Source organism: Tasmannia lanceolata, unplaced genomic scaffold (assembly GCF_043159265.1).
Source record: "Tasmannia lanceolata isolate RefF3 unplaced genomic scaffold, GAP_Taslan_0.1 ptg000015l, whole genome shotgun sequence".
Classification (NCBI taxonomy): domain Eukaryota; kingdom Viridiplantae; phylum Streptophyta; class Magnoliopsida; order Canellales; family Winteraceae; genus Tasmannia; species Tasmannia lanceolata.
The window spans coordinates 56,076,635-56,097,391 of NW_027518692.1; the positions used below are offsets into that span (position 1 = coordinate 56,076,635).

Here is a 20,757-nt window from a genome sequence, read left to right on the forward strand (position 1 = left end):
CTCAATTTCAAAAGCCAGAGCGGGTGTATTTATCAAAACGAGGGAGGAGTATCGGGGAGATTAACTGTTTAAGCATCAGCTTCCCTCTCTTTCTGCGTAAATTCCTCGTCATTCAACGCGAGGAGCCAAGAAAAGAAAGAAGGACAAGTTTCCAAGGACGAAGAGAAAAATCCAAGAAACTCTCTCTCCCTCTTCTCTCTCTCTCTCTCCATCCTCTTACGCCATTACAGACGTAAGCAAACCCTAGCAAACGATGCTGACAACATAAAAAACGTCTGCACAAGACTTCATCAGCTAACTGCAGGTATAAAAAAGAAATAAAAAAAGAAAAAGACTAAATATAAAAAGTAAAACAAACAAGTCTTCTTTTTCTATTCTTCTGTCTCCCGTGATAAAGTGTAAAAGTTCAAAATAGTTGCAAATCTAGGGTTTTACTGTGACAGCTCTTCTTTTTCTACTCATTCTGACTTTTCTTTGGCAGATTAGAGACTGTCGGTAGGATTTCTCATTCAAATCACAGTTTTTCTGTGGACTTGGACTAGATCTGTAATAATTATGTGATTTTTTTTTGCTTAATTTAGGCGAATTGTCCAAAAAATGACGATTTCTCTTGCGAATCGGCATCTTTTGTTGTTAATCGCAGAGTTATTTGGATAGATCTGGAGAAATTCTTGAGTTTTTGTTATTTTGTTTAATTTTGGTGGATTTTCAAGTTTTTCATTCAAAATCCTGTTATTTGACTATTTCTTTTCAACGATTTTAAAGGTTTTGATGTTCTTTTCTTAAAGGAAGAAAATGATTTATGTCGTTTTTTTACTATTTTCAATGTTTCTGTTAAACATTGTTGTCTGATGGTAGTCCGTTGAAATTGGAAAATGATCCGAAGCTTTCTTGATGGTGATTCGTGGAAATTCGGGGAAGAACTGATGATCTTGCATAGATTTTTTATGCTCTGGTTCATATTTTCAACACGCTTGCATTTTAATGAAGCTTTAATGGTATAGCTCTCTCATGAGGTAGTGATTCCTGCAAACTTAAGAAAAATTTGTAGGTTACTAGTTTTTAGTTTGCTTCGTGTCCTAACGTCAAGATACTTTCCCTACAAGAATTTCGTTATTCTGCAGCAGTTTTTCCGAAACTCACACAGTAATTTCTTTGTTTGATTTTGATGTTGATAGTAGTTTAGGAATGTTTCCTGAGTGAATTTCCCTTTTAATTGTTCTCCTGAGCATATATTAGTGGAGATTCAGATATTCTGCTTTGAAGCCCTGCCAATCTATGTTGTTCTTGATGTCCAGGCAATTGTAAAGAGGTTTCTTTGAGAATTTTCTCCCCAAAAATTCAATTGTGAATATAGGATTTGATAAAAAAAAAAAAAAAAACTCATGTTTTTTTCTTTTTTACCCCTTCCACTATTTGTGCCCGCATACGCCGTTCTTTGAATGGCTGGGCGGTATTAGGACTTATAGTTTTTTAGTACTTTGAATTTCTTGATGTTCCTACATGTTCTTTATGAAACCTATGAAACTGTTTGATGTGCTTGAATCTTTATGGTCATTTATGTAATTTTGTATGCATGGGAAGTGTGAGAATGCTTTCTGTGGATGTCTGTCTTCACTTTGAATTTGCAATAGCTAGGGCTGGTTAGAAAGTTTTGGATTTAGGATCGTTAGAAAGCTTTGGACTGTCACCCTTAATCCCACTTGCCTTATTTAGAGTCAAGTCAGAGCACTGCTTTTGATTTCGTATCTAAACATCATCCATGTCAAAGTTCATGTTTTCCGATAGAATCAAATGGTTTTTTGGCCAAATCAGAAGTAGATGCTAAATAAGCTATGGAAAATTTGGAAGAACCATCATCTTCTCTGAGTTTTACGTCATCTTCCCATCTATCCAATGGTGCCAGTAGCTACAACATAGCCGCCTCCACTGGCCCCAAACAAGGGACTAGCATGGAAGTTTTCAGTTTAAGCAGGCTCAGCTCTAATCTGGAAAAACTTTTGATTGATACAGAGTTTGATTGTAGCGATGCTGAGATTATTGTCAATGGTATCCCAGTTGGTGTTCATCGATGTATTTTGTCTGCACGGAGTAAATTTTTCCACGAGCTTTTCGCTCAGGGAAATGGGGTTTCTCGAAAGGAAAAGAAACCAAAGTATAGTATAAATGAGTTGGTGCCTTATGGTAAGATTGGACATGAAGCCTTCATGATTTTCTTGAGTTACTTGTACACTGGTAAGCTGAAGCCATCTCCACCGGAGGTATCGACATGTGTTGATACCGCCTGTGCACACAGTGCATGCCGGCCTGCTGTTAACTTTGCTGTGGAATTGATGTATGCTTCTTCTGTTTTTCAAATAGGGGAGCTGGTTTCGCTTTTCCAGGTTAGTTCATTATTCTGATATGTTAATTTCCCCTGTTCTTTGTAAATTTTACTATATCGCATTCTTAAGACATCTAGTAAATGCACCTTCTTGAATGGAGTAGAAGACCTAAATATTGTTGTCGGACAATTTATGGTCGACTCATTTGCTGGAGTGCATTTATACTTGCATAACAGAGGCTTTAAACGTGTGAACCAAGCTTGGTTTCTTTTTTGTGCTGACTACTATGTGGTTGGAGACAAATTTCAATCTCTCACCAATTAATAGTGAGAAATTAGTACATTGCCTTGTAGATCTTTACTCGGAACTCTTTTAACTACGTAATGGTTATCCAGACAGATGTTTTCACTCGCAGTGATGTTTTCATAGAATCTTAACCATCTACATTGAATGACTCATCTTGATGCAGTCCCAAAGATTAATTTCTAGTTGGGTATTTTACTTTAGAACTTCGGAGATCTGAATTTCAATACTTGGTTGCTCGGATGCTGGTTGTAAATGTAAAACACATGCAAGAATATTTTAATGGCACAAATGTGAAGCGACACACGGCCTTGAAGTGTGCTATTCAATAATGTAACCTAAAGTCACGAAGCAATATTCCAGAAACGTGACACCTCACACGTGGCAGTTAGAAATAGGGAATGAGGCACAAGTAGCACCTGAATGCCATAAACTGTCCGCAGTTCAAATTTGAATCATTATAAAGGCACATGTGTCGGGTTTCCAGCATGTTTGTTATTCAAATGTCCGGATAACGGTTGGAAAACAGTTAGACTGATTAACCCACATGTTAAAGCAACTACAAGAGAACCAGCAGTTACAAGACGGATGATCAACAACTGCTCGTACCAAAATGTATAAATACAAGGAGAAAAGAATGTAAACCCCCGGTCAACATTAAGTCATTAACACACAACTTCATCTCTTTCTTTTATCTCGGGGTAGTTTGTAACTTAGTTCCTTTCCTTCCTCACTCTTTCTTTCTGCGATTCGATTGTATACGGCAAATACATAAATGGACATTGCCTCGAAGAAGGTATTCTCTGGTTCTGTTCTTTGGTGATTTTCGTTTCTCTTTACACTAAACGAATTGTTAAAGTCCTTGTTTGCAAGGCAATCGAATTAACAGTCGCCTGACTATAGTTCGCACTTCGCACACTACTCGAACTCAAGTTTCATTACATTTTTATTAATTGGAAAGGCATTCGAAAACCTTCGATTGAAGGATATTTTCTCATGCAAAGAAAGTGTGTAGGATTTTTGCACCAACAATCTCTTGATGTTGATTTTGTTGTTGAGAATGCCATCTTTACGTGAATCATGAAACAAACCTGCACCACATTTTATCAAGAAGCAGAGTCCCATGGTTCTGATTTGATATGGATCAAACATTTTTTTAATTGGAGATGAGATGTTGGTTATTTGATTGTCTTCTATTGTGATGACACGAGTTTATCATTTTGGCATATTTTCCCATGCTAAGGGTTGATGTCTTTAGGTTAAGAAGGTGTTAATGGTAGGTGAACTTTTATATTCAACTGATCGGAGATTTAGGGGGTTGTTGAGAGTATTTTCTAGTACGTATGGAATTAGCTTGGCAAGGTTTTTGCTTCACAATGTTGGAGCATGTTGATTAGGAAAGTTGATTTGATCCTTTTATAATCATTATTCTTCTTTTTTTCTTTTGAAAGGCAAATTATTATACTTTTCCTGTATCTTTTCTTGTAGATAGACCTGCACAAGACTTGGTTATCTGATGAGTCCACCTAGCTGGCACCGGTAAAATGGTGCTCAGAATGGGAGTAGGTAGGGGAACATGGAATATCAAATATTTTTTTCTGAAAAATATGTCTAGAACGTCAGATTACAGTGTGACGTGCATATTTTATAGTAAAATTGATGGGGGACCATCCACGACATGAAGAAAGCCAGGAGAGTTGTCGATCCAAAGTTGCATTTTTCATTTTATCTTGTGTATTTAATTTTATTGTTTCTATGTAACCTTGTGATTATGCGTTGTAATGTGGTAAGAGTCCCAAGTAGTTATGTCCTACAAAAACTATGCTTTGCCATGTGTCGCTCTCTTTTAAAGGGAGTCCCAAGCAGTTATGTTCTACTAAACCATCCTTTGCCTTTGACATTCTCTCTTTTAAAAGAGAGAGTCCCAAGTACTTACCCAAGTAGTTATCTGCTACCAAAACCACCCATTGCAATGTTTCATTCGTAGTTAAGTAACTACCAGAACCTTCTATCTCTTAAAACAGAAAGTGATGAATGAATAAGAATTAGAAGGTTTTGCTCTTCGTGGCTGTGACTTCCATTATTTTTAGACATGGGTGTGATGCTCGTCTTATAGCCATTGGTATGATGCCTTCGGTGTCATTGGTGTGATGCCTTTGGCCATATGCCCTAACTCCTATCATTTCTTAAGCTTGTTCTATTTTTTTCTTCAATCACTATTTATCTTCTATTCAAGCATACTACCTTTTCTACCATTCAAAAAAAGTAGCATACTACCTTTTCTTCCCTCCAATCTATTCATTTCTTTTTGTTGTTTAAAAATCAAGCACTTTTGATCATGTGAGATTGTTGATTTCATGCAATCAGTTTCAATTGATTGATCATAGCTGTTGATCTAACATCAGATCTCTAATTTTAGAGTTTTGTCTTAGGCTATAGTCTATCAAACATAGTTAAAATTTAACCCGATCCAACAGTCAGATTTTGACCTATGATAAGTTTAAGATCCTAAAATTTAAAATCCCGCGGATGTAGAAAAAGCACCCAGATTTGAGTTTTTGTGATCCTATTGACCTCGGATTTTGATATTGTCACCTTACAATTTTGCAGTCTATTTTTGTTTTTTTTGTTTTGTTTTGTTTACAAGTCGGACCACTTTGTTTTCCATTTGTGTCGTTTCCACACTCATTAGTTTCTCTTTATATTGAAAGTTAATACCCACCTTAGTTGTCGTTTTGTTGTTCTGGTCCATTTCAGAAAATGAGAAAAAACATAGATCTAAACGTTCCTCTTAGAAATCCAGTCAGTTTCATTATGTTCGTGTCCAATCTGGTCCATTTCGTCTGGGTCAAAGAAACAAGGGAAATGGCATTTTCCAGTCCAAGGATTCGATTTTGTAGCAAAATTTTTGGGTTTCTCCTTTTGACGCTCTTTTAGTGACTATTTTGTATTCGTTTGAAGCGCATTTGATGTCTTTTAATCCTCGCAAACGAATAAAAGGGCTAAAAGTTTATCAAAACCCCTCATTTTTACACTTTTTCAAAACCCATTCCTTCCTTACACACGGAGAGATAGACACAAACGCACATGCATATGTACACTCAACCCCTCATTTATATTTGGCATTTGGTATGATGAATTGTGAGCAATATTGATGTTTAGCACTGAATTTGATATTAATTAGACTCATCAAGCCCGGCCCGGTGGGTATTGGTGGGCTGTTTCGTAATTCCAGTGGGTAGACTCTATGGGCATTCTCTGGTCCGCTGGGGGTATGTGATTCCAGTGAAGCTGAGGTTAGAGCGGTTTTTGAAGGTATTAAAAAAAATTGCTAGTGAGGTATTGGATACTACTATTGTGGAAGGTGATTCTTTGAATGTGGTTAGATGGCTTTGGGGGTCCGCGGTGCCGCCTTGGAGATTCTGGTCTTTCTTTGATGAGATCCATGACCTTGTTGAGGGCTCATCCATTGCTTTTGCTCATGTTCGTAGATCGGCTAATGGCGAGGCGGATTCATTAGCTAGAGATGGTGTTGTCAGAGCGGGTTTGGAGTTTTTTTATTATCTGCCCCCTTGAGGCTCTTGTATTTTTGTGTTTTTAGTTTTCCCTTGTTGTTCTCCTCTGGGTGACCTTCTTGGTCTTCCCTTTTCTTTTTATATATTTATTGATTACAAATCAAAAAAAATTAGGCTCATCAAGATTCAATTTTATGCAAATGGTAGATGTTTTAAGTAGTAAAATATTTCATTTTGCTCAATTTGCTGATTGTAATGGTTTTTAATTTTTATAAATATTTCTCATTCGTTTGTTTTTTTTTTTTTTTAAAGTTTTTTTACCATTAAAAAAATCTAGTGGATATAGCGCCTTTTTACTGAAACGAAACATTGGAATGGTCTATTCCTGTGAGAAAAACAAAATGCCCAAGGGAATGGAGATGATAACTAAGGTAGCCGTTGTACTCTCAATAATTGGAAGTACTTGGAACATAAATCAAATTGTCTCAAATGTTAAAGAACCTTATACTACAATGATAGTTCATGTTCTGGGAGTTTTCTGCTCCCATTGGTTTTTCGGATTCTAGCGCAGCGGAAGCTAAGGCTCTCTTAACTGGGATTAGGATCTACAAGTCAAGATTTGGGCGTCCACTCGTGAGAGGGCAATCACTGAACTCTGTTTGGTGGGGTTCTGAAAAGGTTAGGGGACCTTGGTGTTTGAGTCTGAATATTAACAGAATAGTAAATAGAGTAATGCTAGGGAAACCGAGAGTAGGACCTAAAAGGGGACCAGACAAAGTGTTGCACGCCACAACATCACTAGTGACGTGAGCAATCCCTTAAGTTTAGGGAAATCATCAAAAAGTAAATTTATCTTTAACACATCGCATATTCTCATTGCAAGTCCTGTTTTAGGTCCTACTCTAGGTCTCCATATCATTTTCCTAGTAAATATAGCTTCGGAAGGTAACTATGTTTTTTATCATTTTATCACTGCCCAGTATGTAATTTTTGGGCAGTCTCATACCTTTGTATATGTTTCTCTCCTTAATGAAATCTTGTTTCCATTCTCAACATAGAAAACAAAAAGGTTAGTTTCACCTGATTATAAAGTTCTTACAAAGTCAGTAGTTTCTAGAACTTGAAAACCAATAATATAGACTTTTCCATATCTTAACTGTTAAAATTGTTGGGTTTAGGCTTTATACTCTTTCCAGCTTTTGCTTTATTTTTTTTCTAGAATGTCCGGTTTCCAATCTGATATTACTGCAACCATATTTCTGACCAGTCAATTCAAACAAACTTCTTATTCTGATAAATCTGTATTCATGCAGCGCCGTCTTGTGAATTTCGTCGAGAAGGCCCTCGTGGAAGATGTAATACCAATTGTTCAGGTTGCTTTCTACTGCCAACTTAATCAGCTTCTCACTCAGTGTGTTCAAAGAGTAGCACGATCTGATCTTGACAACATCTCTCTAGAGAAAGAGCTCCCACATGAAGTTGCAGAAGAAATCAAATTACTTCGTCTCAAAGCTCAGCCAGATGAACCTGAGGGACCCACAGACCTGCGTGAAAAAAGTATCAGGAGAATCTACAAGGCACTGGATTCAGACGACGTTGAACTTTTAAAACTGCTACTAACTGAATCCAAAATCACTTTAGATGATGCCAATGCCCTTCATTATGCTGCTGCCTATTGTGATTCTAAGATTGTGGCTGAGGTGCTGGAACTGGGACTGGCCAATGTTAATCTCAAGAATGCCAGAGGTTACACAGTCCTTCATGTGGCTGCCATGCGTAGGGAGCCGGCAGTGATTGTGTCACTACTCACGAAAGGTGCTTGTGCATCAGAGTTGACAGAAGATGGCCAAAGTGCTGTAAGGATCTGTCGGAGGCTGACAAGGGCAAAGGATTATTATGCAAGGACAGAGCAAGGACAGGAGTCAAACAAAGACAAGATATGCATAGACATTCTGGAGAGGGAGATGTGGAGGAATCCGATGGCCAGGGACGAGTCGACATCATCAATGTTGATGTCCGATGATTTGCATATGAAGCTGCAGTACCTGGAAAACAGAGGTAAGTTTATCTGGGTAATTCATTTTTTCATATCCACGAAGTAATGTTTCTTTGTTCTTTTCACTGATTAAAAATTCCCCCCATCAATCGTGGACTCGCCCGAGCCGAATACTTTTTACCTTGGCCGAGTTCTCTTCTGAATCGGAATTCTTCCCTACCAAGTCATTCAAAACTCCTTTGACTTGCTCGAGTTAATAAAAAACTACCACACCAATCATTGACTTGCCCGAGTCGACTCTGTTCTCATCCGAGTCCATGTTTTGAAACATTGGTTCATTTGGTGCTTATTTTACACTAGCGAACCAAACAACGATATCTCCTGCATATATTTTTTTTGAATCGATGATAATACTTCCTGTAGAAGACTTCTGTACTACTTTTCCTCTGGAAATTACGTGAAAAATTTTAGAAGTTCTTTCTGAAGATGACATTATGGTACGTACTAGTACAGTATATCCTTTTATGGGATACACACAGAGAGACACACGCGCGCAGAGAGAGAGAGAGAGAGAGAGAGAGAGAGAGAGAGAGAGAGAGAGAGAGAGAGAGAGAGATGCCCCACCTGACTGAAGAAGCCTTCTGCCATCTACTGATGTGAAGTATATTTGCTGAAACCCATGCTTTTCTTATTTTTAATTTCTACTCTTACCATGAAGATTGCAAATTTGCCCTTCCCTGAGAGTTATTTCTTTTCATGTCAGTGGCATTTGCAAGGTTGCTCTTCCCTACCGAAGCTAAGGTAGCCATGAAGATTGCACACGCGGAGGCAACGTCTGAATTCTCTGATTTTGCTGCGTCAAAAAGTGCTTGTGAGAACTTGAGGGAGGTTGATCTAAATGAGACGCCTTCGGTGCAGCACAAACGGCTCAGATTGAGGATGGACGCCCTTCTTAAAACAGGTGTGTTCCTTTTTTTTAGTGCTTTTCTTTCTTATGTAAACATTAAACAGAGAATCTCTTTTCCTGCTCTAGAAAAATGGATCATTTCCCCATTATTTTCAAATATATGATTTTACACTTAAATAATGAAAACGTCCATGACATACGGAGTATTCTTAAGCTGTTCTTAAGAATTCTCGAGTATTTTTTTGCTCTCAACAGTTTTTGCGTTTCAAATTTTGGAGCCGCAGTGGTTCCTACCTGGTTTTGTTTGCCTGTTTTAGTTGTCTTTTCTTAGGAAACTGAGAATTAAAAAATATCCAAATAAAATTTTCTTGACTTCATAAAAAGAACTTTGTTTATGTTGGTAGAATTGCGTAACATTTTAAACTTTTTATACCCAAACTTCAGTCATGTTTCTTCCCATGAAAGAAAACTATATTGCTTTTTAAAAATTTTGAAATTTTCTACAAAATTCCATTCCACAATCAATCAAATAAAACTCCTACCTAGCTCTTATCCAAAAAGATGACAGTGGCCTCTTATTCATGTTGCTCGAAAACTCATGAATTAGTATAACAATCCTATTTGTATTTCTGTAAGAAAAATAATTAGCAAGAGAAAAGAATAATAAAACAATATAATTTATAAACCATACAATGAAACTTTATTTTAGAAGCCATCTCTACCGACAATCACAGGGATCAATCTGGACCATCTATTCAATTTGCCACCTCTTTTATGGGCCTTGGCCCTAAAATCACACCTATTAAAAAGTTCCTACTACTTGCTTAATGGCACGGATCTTTGGACAGTTAGCAAATGATACAGGCAGTGATCCACACAAATGTCCATTAATAGTTTGTCATTCATTGAGTTTCTAAAAACTACTGATTTCCACAAGTAGTCTCCATTCTCCAAGCTGATTTTTTGTAATTGCAGTGGAGTTGGGCAGGCGTTATTTTCCCCATTGCTCACTAGTGCTAGATAAGTTCCTGGAAGAAGATCTGTCCGACTTGTTCTTCCTCCACAAGGGTACTGCTGACGAACAAAAGATCAAAATGTCGCGTTTCTGCGAACTGAAAGAGGAAGTTCATAAGGCCTTTAGCAAGGACAAGGCCGAGATTAGCCGTTCAGGGTTTTCATCTTGTTCATCATCTTCGTCGTACAAGCTCGCAAAGAAGTGAAAGGTATCAGGTATGTATAGTATCAATAAATAGAGCTAGTGTAATTTAAGAAGCGGATAGGTGGTCTATAGAAAATATTGCAGATTATTATTTCTGTCTGAAATCTTCAACTGAGGTCCCAAGTACTGCCTCCTCAGAATGTAGAGCTTAAAATGTGATTTAGCAACTCAGAACTGTAAAATTTTCCCTTTCTTGATCCAAACAAACTATTGTTGACCACAAGCATCTTTACAGTGTAAGCACTTTGAGTTGTATGCTTTTCAACCCAGCTTCATTGTGATTGCACGATGATGAGTGGGGCCCACCACAGAATAGGAAGGTATGGGCACCACCAATCTGGGCCATTCATCAAGATGAAAATTCTGTGACCATAGATGTGGAAATTAAGCATTCATTGATCTTGTTACTGACATGTCATTCTGAAATTTCTAAATGACTGATTTAATGCTTGCCTGCTTATATCTTGCACAAAAAAAAAACCCAGCTTTTGTAGGGGTTTTACTTGGGTTTTGAGTGCCACATCATCAAAAACCTCTGTTTGGTTGCCATTATACGAATGAAATTCATGGAGACTACAAGAAATCTCTCCTGGTTGTCTCCTTATATGGTGACTTGTCATCCTTGTCTCTTCTCAACAAAATCCAAGCAAAAAAATAGTTTTTTTTCTTAGGTTTATTGGGAATGATGCCTCTCTCTCTCTCTCTCTCTATATATATATATATATATATATACGAGAAAACGGTTCTTCCACATATGTGTAGATAAGTTCTCTACACACTAGCTTAAAATACAGTGGGGGCCACATTATTTGGGTGATCCAAACCATTAATTTTTAAGGCCCTCACATAGATAGGGTGTCCACAAAAAATCAGATCCATAGGATCATCCTAACCATTCGAACTGTGGAGGCAAAAAATGGACTAATTTGTGAAGGTTTAAAGACATCCATTTTACCTCCACAAATCGTAGGGTTGGGATGATCCTATGGATCTGATTTTTTGTAGACACCCTATCTATGTGAGGGCCTTTAAAATGGATGGCTTAGATCACCCAAACAATGTGGGCCTCCACTGTATTTTATGCTAGTGTGTAGAGAACTCTCTACACATATGTGTAGGAACTGTTTTCTCTCTCTCTCTCTCTCTCTCTCTCTCTATATATATATATATATATATATATATATATATATATATATATATATATAGAGAGAGAGAGAGAGAGAGAGAGAGAGAGAGAGAGATAAGTTATCTACACACTAGTGTAGATAAGTTATCTACCCACTAGCTTAAAATACAGTGGGGGCCACGTTGTTTGGGTGATCCAAAGCATTCATTTGATTGGCCCTCACATAGATAGGGTGTGCCCAAAAAATCAGCTCCATAGGATCATCCCAATCCTACGATTGTTGAGGTAAAATGGACGTGTATAAACCTTCACAAATTTGTCCATTTTTGCCTCCACTGTTTGAATGGTTAGAATGATCCTATAGAGTTGATTTTTCGGGCACACCCTATCTATGTGAGGGCCAATCAAGTGAATGGTTTGAATCAAACAAAACAATGTGGTCCCCATTGTATTTTAAGGTAGTGTGTAGATAACTCATCTACACTAGTGCAGGGAGCTCCCTGCGCTTTAGTGGCTTATAAAGCCTCCCATTCGTCACTTTTTGTGGACCCGCAAAGGTGGGCCCGCTATACGAACCAGTGGGAGGCTTTATAAGCCACTAAAGCACAGGCATGGTTTTAAATTTCGACCAAAATCGAAATTTCAAATTTCGCCAATTACTAAATTTCGGTCGAAATTTTGGTCCGAAATTTTGTTTTAATGGCTTTTTTTTATTAAAAAAAAATGGTTACAAAATTTCGGCAGAAATTCCGGAATTTCGATCCCAAATTTTGAAGCTTAATATGAAATTTCGGATTTCGGTGGGGTCCGAAATAGGTACCGAAACCGAAATTTTAAACCTTGAGCACAGGGAAGCTCCCTGCGCTGCAGCGCATGAACGCTTCTCTCTCTCTCTCTCTCCATATATATATATATATGAGGAAACTGTTGGTGAGCTTAAGCGCACCACCTATGGTGCGCTTAAGCTCCCCAATCACATGTGGTGATCCAAACCATTCATTTGCAAGGCCTTATGAAAGATGTGTCTGTCCATTTTTGTCCTCCACAAATGGAGGGGTTAGGTTGATCCTATGGAGCTGATTTTTGGTACACCCCCTATCTATGTAAGGGACTTTAAAATGAATGCTTTGGATCATCCTAACAAAGTGGGCCTCCATGTGATTGGGCGCTTAAGCTCACCATAAGTTTGGTGAGCTTAAGCGCACCAACAGTTTCCTCTATATATATATATATATATATATATATATATATATATATATATATATATATATATATATATATATATATATATATATATGGCCCACATTTTTTGGGTGATCCAAAGCATTCATTTGGAAGGCCATGGAACTCTCTCTCTCTCTCTCTCTCTCTCTCTCTCTATATATATATATATATATATATATATATATATATATATATAATGTGGCTCACATTTTTGGGGTGATCCAAAGCATTCATTTGGAAGGCCCTTCCATGGATAGGGTGTGTACCAAAAATCAGCTCTATAGGATCATCCTAACCCAATCAAAGGTGGAGAGAAACTGCACAGACATTGTTTCTGATCATTTTCCCCTCCACAAATGGCAGGGTTAGGATGATCTTAAAGAGCTCATTTTTTGTACACACCCTATCCATGGAAGGGCCTTCCAAATGAATGCTTTGGATCACCCCAAAAATGTGGGGCCACATGAGTTTTTGAAGCAGATGCTCAGATAAGATATCTGAGACACACACACAGATATATATATATATATATATATATATATATGAGAAAACGGTTCCTACACATATGTGTAGAGAGTTCTCTACACACTAGCTTAAAATACAGTGGGGGCCCACATTGTTTGGGTGATCCAAGCCATCCATTTTAAAGGCCCTCACATAGATAGGGTGTCTACAAAAAATCAGATCCATAGGATCATCCCAACCCTACGATTTGTGGAGGTAAAATGGATGTCTTTAAACCTTCACAAATTAGTCCATTGTTTGCCTCCACAGTTCGAATGGTTAGGATGATCCTATGGATCTGATTTTTTATGGACACCCTATCTATGTGAGGCCCTTAATGGAAGGGCCTTCCAAATGAATGCTTTGGATCACCCCAAAAATGTTGGGCCACATGAGTTTTTGAAGCAGCTGCTCAGATAAGCTATCTGAGACACACACAGATATATATATATGTGTGTGTGTGTGTGTGTGTGTGTGTGTAGAGAGTTCTCTACACACTAGCTTAAAATACAGATAATGTGGCCCCCACTGTATTTTAAGCTAGTGTGTAGATAACTTATCTACACATATGTGTAGGAACCGTTCTCTCTCTCTCTCTCTCTCTCTATATATATATATATATATATATAGAGAGAGAGAGAGAAGGAAACTGTTAGTGAGCTTAAGCTCACCAAACTTATGGTGAGCTAGCTTGCCCAATCACATGGGGGCCCACTTTGTTAGGATGATCCAAACCATTCATTTGAAAGTCCCTTACATAGCTAGCTTGCCCAATCACATGGGGGTGTACCAAAAATCAGCTCCATAGGATCATCCTAACCCCTTCATTTGTGGAGGACAAAAATGGACAGACATAACCTATTTATGATAAGGCCTTGCAAATGAATGGTTTGGATCACTCCCCAAAATATGGGACCCATGTGATTGGGCAAGCTAGCTCACCATAAGACACAATCTCTCTCTCTCTCTCTCTCTCTCTCTCTCTCTATATATATATATATATATATATATATATATATAATGACACCCAGGCCCTAACCACTATACGAGGTTGGCAACTATACGAGGTTGACAACAAAACACTACTTACCACTAGTCTACGAGGTAAGTTCTAGGTAAATCCAAGGCTTGTTTCTTGTTGACTACTTAGACTACTACTCTGCGAGGTAAGTACATGCAACCAAACAGAGAGCTTCTTTAGAATCCTCTAAACCATACGGTTATTGGGTCTTGATTTAGACATGTGATTCCCCTAGATTCATCTCCATAACATGATCTTGACCCTCCAATCTATAGAGTTTTTTGTAATGTGCTTTCAATCTACATATCCGTGGGTTAGGATTATCTTATGGAGATGATTTTCGAGGCATGACCTACCTAAGTAGGGGCCCAACAAATGAATGGTTTGGATCATCGAACCCTGTTGTTGTCCCCGCTACATTTTTTTTTTAAAATTACTTGCACCTACGTGCACACTCCATATAATAACTTTACAAATATTGGTTGAAATAATATATTAAGACTGCTGATATTGGTGCTACTATGTTTTGATAATGGGGTGAACTCACCAGTCCAGAAACCCCATATCCAGCAGTCAGAATCCTTAACTTGGAGAGAAAGAACTAGAAGAACACCCAGTTTCCAGAACTCCACAAACACACACTTCCTGAGACCCAATGTTAACAAGAAATAACCACAACCCTCTATTTTACTCTTAAGAAGATGAGCATGTTACTAGATTTCCCCAGTTCATGCTTCAGCAACCCAAGCAATCTCACAACCACCACTACCACCACCACCACCACCACCACCACCAACAACAAAAGCTTGTTACCTTCATCTACCAGACCCAAATGTCTCTTCTTAATTATTTGGGTGATTTTTATTTTTTTTTGAAAGAGTGTTTTCTCCTTTTGATAATTCAAAATGAGTATATTTAAACTTAAAAGCTCATCTTAAGTTTCATAAGTTTCAAATAAAACTGATGGGAATTTGTTTTCCAAAAACTTAACATTAAATCGACACAGAATAAAATTTGTAAAATTATAAAATTCTTAAAACTTGCAATTCTAATCAGCTGCAAACCCCTCTTTACTACTTTAACATCAATCTACACTAATTCTTTCTTCCCAGTCTATTGTAACCTTGTCTCTTTTTATACGCTTCTTGTTCGTTTCCAATGGGACTTTCGATGATGTTTCATACACTTTTCTTTTTACTTTCTTTGGAACTTTTTGCTTCTTGCATTTTCTCTTTTTCAGACTCCTCACTTTTCACTTCCACTTTCTACATTGCTTCTTGCACTCGCTTCTCACTCTCAAAACTATGGTTGAGACCACATCCCCTATTTTACGAAATGCACCCATCACCGGTTTCTAAAACTTGAATTTGTGCATGAATTAACAACTGAGATTCCAATTGATAATTGAAAACATTTGGCTTTTCTTGGCAGAGAAGAGAAGAAAAGAAGAAAAAAGTGTGTGAGAGAGGGGACAGATTCTAGGGGTGGACATGGTTCCGGTTTGAACCGAGGAACCGAACTGAACCGGCACATATGGTTCGGTTCGGTTCCATATCTATATGGTTCGGTTCCGTTTTTGATATCCTGGAACCGGTGGAAATTCGGTTCGGTTTTGGGTTTGGGATCCCGGAACCGAAAACCGACCCTCACCTTAAAACCCAATGCCTCATCATTTGATAAAATCACCCCACCAACTTTTAATTCACCCATCTTTAACTTGTTTCTTTGCCTTTAAAATTTTAAGTCATCCCCCAAATTTGTGCCCTGTTTGTAGTTCATATATAATTTTTGCATTGCCCAAATTTGTGCCCGATTATCCCAAATTTGTGCCTGTTAGTGTTTGTAGCTCATATATAAACATGACCGAACCGAACCAATTAGGCAAAATATCTACATTTGGTGAAGGTTGGGTAAACCCCGAACCGAACCGATTAAAAGCCCCTTCTTTTTTAATGTATTAATAAAATGGGAAGTGATATATTCACCCCTCTTCCTTCCCTTGGGCAACCCGTGAATTTATGACTACTCTTCTACACTGCAAGTACAAGCGGGTGGCCCAGGGAATGTATCATTTCCCTCGCAAAACATACACTACCTCGATAAATTTGCAGCAATGTTGGACATGATGTAAGTGATATTCCAAAAAACAGACATGTCTTCATATCGTGTTCCTTATAAAAATCGTGTGGATATCATTTCCCTTCTGACAGGATAGAAAACTCAATCCATTTGCCACGTGGCATTAGGTAATTGCTTTTGGTATTTGACACCCATCCCATAATTGAACCCACATGGTCTCAATCACACTATGAGCCCGTGAGGATACGTGGGCCCAAATTAGATATAAAAAATTCAATAATGGGGTTTTTGCAAAAAGAGTCTTCGCCTATGGATTATTTGCAAATAGAGTCATGAAATTTGACATTTTGCAAAATGAGTGGTGGCATTGCAAATAGAGTAAGTCAGAAGAGTTTTTCTTGCAATCGAAACAGGGCCACATCAATCCATTTCTTCAACTAATATAATTTTGTCCCTAGAGGCACTGTTTTCATTCTGCACTTGGGCGCTCTCATTGTTCACTGATGTGAGAGACTACTACATTCCCACACTCTTAGTTTTTATAATGGCACCCATTGAGAGGTATGCATTGATGTAATGAGGCGCACCCATGCAGCACAACCAAAACCTGATACAGCACACCTTTGGTTGATCCGAACCATTCATTTGCTTGAAATTGCTCTTTAACTCCCACATCCAAATAATGTGTATTGTTTGTTGTTGATTTTGGGAGTGTGACTTGTGTCGATTTGTAGGAAATCCGGTTGAGTTTTTACCTTAAAATTTGGGCAGTTCGGGTTGATCAGATCCAAAAACGTGTAATCATGAGACCCTATCCCTCTCCCCACGTCTTTTTGTCTCCTTCGTGTACTTGGGATTTAGAAAAAAAATAATTTAGGAGCCTTTTGGATACACGGATTTTAGAATCTGGGATTTCTTCAAAATTGTAGCTAAGAGACAAGAGAAGAAGCGGACCAGCCGTCGTTTTTGACTTCTCGCCCTTCTTCCCGTCAGCAGGAGAGTAGTAGATCCTTCCATATTTCCAGGTTTTAGAAATCTCTGGATGGAGGAGAGATTTTTAAAACCTAAATTTCTCACTTAAAACCAAAGAAACGCTGTGAGGACAGCATACAACAGCTTGATCATGAACACTCTTTTACACTGTTTTCACACTAAAAACCTGGATTCTAAAATCTGCGTATCCAAACGGCCCCTTTCTAATTTAAAATAGTCCACGTTTGAACTTCGTCAAGATACGATTAACATTACGTGATGTGCAAAACGTCGCCAAATGCCACGACTTGATTTGCAAAATGTCAAACTACATGACTCTAGCTGCAAAAAATTCATAGTTGGCGGCTCGTTTTGCAAAAACCCCTTCAATAATTTCTTACTTTTTTATTATTTTATTTTTTCCAGGGTTGGTCCCAGGCCAAGGTTATGGCGAAGGTATATTTACTTAACAAAAATAAATGTAAATACATTTCACAATCAATAGTACAGTTACAACTTAAAGGATGGCCTCTCTGTCTCTCTGTCTTCAAACAAATATGGGATTTGCTAGGAAATTTCGTGAACGATTTTTGCATGAGAGAACAGCCACACAGGCTCACTTTTCAGCAAATTTTGTCTTAGCATTTAATTCATCTTAGGTGGCTGTTCTCTCATGCAAAAGTCAGCCCACGAAATGGCTTTCAAGGAAATTGCCTAGCAAATCCCAACAAATATATATGAGAAACAAAAAAGAATTAAAGGGCACCTACCTAGAAAAGGCAATTAAAGGGCACCTGCCTAGAAAAAGCATTGAGTGATCCCGAGCCTTTACTATGTTGAGATATTGAATTGATGGTAGAGAACCCTTAATTAAGAAAGGGTTTAGTTGCTAATTAATGCGAACAATGCCAAAGAAGGTAGAGAAGTTATGTTTCTTAATTAGAATTGTTAGCATTGCAGAAGAGAGAAAAGGGGACATGGGTTTTGTGGGCTCAATAAGTATGCATTTGATTTACATGTAAGGACATGTTTGGCAACCATGAAAAAAATAAATTCATGGAATATTTGTTTTCCTAGCGCGCGCGCGAGAGAGAGAGAGAGAGAGAGAGAGAGAGAGGTTGGTTGGGAAAACAAAATCTCTATTTTAAACAAGGATTTCTTTTTCTTTTGTTTACCAACCCTATCATATGCTCTTCTCACTCACAGGAGTCACAGCCATCTCAAATCTCTCTCTTACCAGCCCCGTCTATCCTTCTCTCATCTTGGGTAGACAAATATTCCCTAAATATTTAACTCAGTCCTACCTTTCTTGACTGATCAAACTGTCCTTATGGAGCAAGAAAACCATTGGGACTTTTCAACAATCAAATTTGATATAGTGAAAAGCCACCTTGATTATCATATGTAGTTCATGTCGTAGTGAATTTCGGTGATTAAACTCCACCTCATTTTTTAAACTTTGGTTTAAACCATAATTGTGTCTGTTTTGATGCACTAAGATCATAGTAACAATACATGGGTTCTTAAGAGAGTTAAAATAAATGAGCATTGTCTCTTAAGAGAAATTGCTAGTGAATGAACCAAGGATTCTTTACCATCTCCTTGTGTTGTCTTCTCCATGTTTTGCTTCTTGTGCCTAATAGCTTTCCTTTTTATCTTTATGCCTGTCTTTTTAATGAGCTCAGACTAATATATCTGTCTTCATTGAAAATTGGCACATGTATTATCTCTTTATGGATGCCCATCTAGCAAGGAAACAAGGAAACTATTAGAAGTAAGCATACTTTGTCCCCACAAGAAGGAAGAATACTTTGTCCACACAAGAAGGACGAAAAGATTAAGAAAAGATTATAAATCATCTGTCTATGTTGGTCATGGGCCTACGACAACCAATATTTAGTTTAACATATTCTTTACTAGGTCCATGAGAGAGTATTGATCTGTTCTAATAAAATTTCTTTATCAAGGGCCTATAATGTTCTAGTTGCCGAGTTTGTCTCTCCATTTTAAGTTCATAACTTATCAGAAAACTTCATTATTTTTCGGTCACTAATATCATTCTATTTTTTATTATATTTTCTATTAACAACAAAGAAGAAATAACAGTGAAGGTTATTTTTCCGTCCCTATTAGGAGGTTTAAGGGAAATTTTTATCAGCACAACCATGTTTTAATAATTACACAAATGCAGCTTCTCTTTTCTTTTTTATTGGCTCGTCAGAGCTTTTGAGAAAGGTGATGACCTTTGACAGCTCTTTAAATAATGAAAGATAAGATGTGTTTGTGTAATGCTGATAACATTTCTCTTTCTTAATTGTATATATTTTATGAGGAATGAACAGGGATATTGTTTACATTCCATGCAAAGTCATGGTGTTGATAGGTAGGATCCACTCAAGAAAGTATGTTCCTAGAGCTGCTGGGTGGGGCCCAGCTCCTCGCCTCTAGGATAGTGAATAGCATGTAAACACTGAATATATTTGGTAATAGCTATAAATCTGATATAACACTATTCTATCACCACAGAAATTAGAGAAGAAGATGATAGAGAAAGAGGGAAACAATGAGTTAATTCGAGGAAACTCATGCCTCCAATGAGTTAATACGAGAAAACTCGACCTCCAATGTGCTAATTGCACTAATTGTGATTATTCTTTGTTGAGTAGCTATATGACATCTACATTATATTGAAATTGAAGAAAATAAACTAAGAAATAGAAATCAGCAATATGCAAAGTAGGTAAAACAAATTAAGGAAACCTAATATAATAAGGAAATAACATAAATAAGGAAAACAATCTAAATAAAGAAGTCTGGTTCTAACATTCCTCGTCGTCAGGATCACTCGCTGGCTCGATCATTAATAATTTATTAACCATTTTGTCCACAACGATGACTCTTATGCCATTTCTCATCTTAGTGTCAACATAGCCCCTTCGTTGTTCAGTCCTTGAGTTCCTTTTATGACCTGTGGATGCGATGGGATCTTCTCGAGGAAGATCAGGGGGTCAACTAAGAGAGCCTTCATAAATACGTCAATCTTTATTGAGTCTTTCTTCCTGCAATCGCGCATAAGAAATAGCTGTCGCTATTAAGCGAGGAAGATATATCTTGACTTCTCATCTAATTTCTGGACGGAGTCCTGCTATAAACGTCCCAACCAATTAGGGCTCTAACCAGTCTTGAGCTCGATTGGAAAGCCGTTCGAAGCGGTTTTGATACTTCAAGACAGTTGTCTATGTCATTTTTGCTAGCTCGCCATGAACATTTTCGTACCCCAAAGAGCCGAAACGAATCAATAAGTCCTCCCCAAACTGCTTCCAAGTAGGAACTCCATGGCAAATTGCTTCAAACTAATCATACCATTTGGTAGCATTGGCCTCAAGATTGATGGAAGCGATTGCGACCCTAAGATCTTCCGTGCAATTAACAAAGAAAAGACAAGGTGAGTTCATGCAATTATCAAAACACGGCAGTGGCAATATCAGTAGCCATTTGCATACTATAACGTTCATATTCGATCGTCAAGCATGTGTGGTTTTCCAAAATACAATGGTTAAAGGGAAA

At 37.7% G+C, this 20,757-nt stretch overlaps 1 protein-coding gene across 1 annotated transcript; it reads left to right on the forward strand.

Moving 5' to 3' along the window:
* Window positions 1–513: 513 nt before the first annotated feature.
* LOC143892548 (BTB/POZ domain and ankyrin repeat-containing protein NPR1-like) lies at window positions 514–10,677 on the forward strand. The gene is made up of 4 exons (XM_077397256.1): window positions 514–2,384; window positions 7,456–8,200; window positions 8,902–9,099; window positions 10,021–10,677. The coding sequence occupies exons 1-4, from the start codon at window positions 1,836–1,838 to the stop codon at window positions 10,263–10,265; spliced, it is 1,737 nt and encodes a 578-aa protein (XP_077253371.1). The 5' UTR covers window positions 514–1,835; the 3' UTR covers window positions 10,266–10,677.
* Window positions 10,678–20,757: the final 10,080 nt, after the last annotated feature.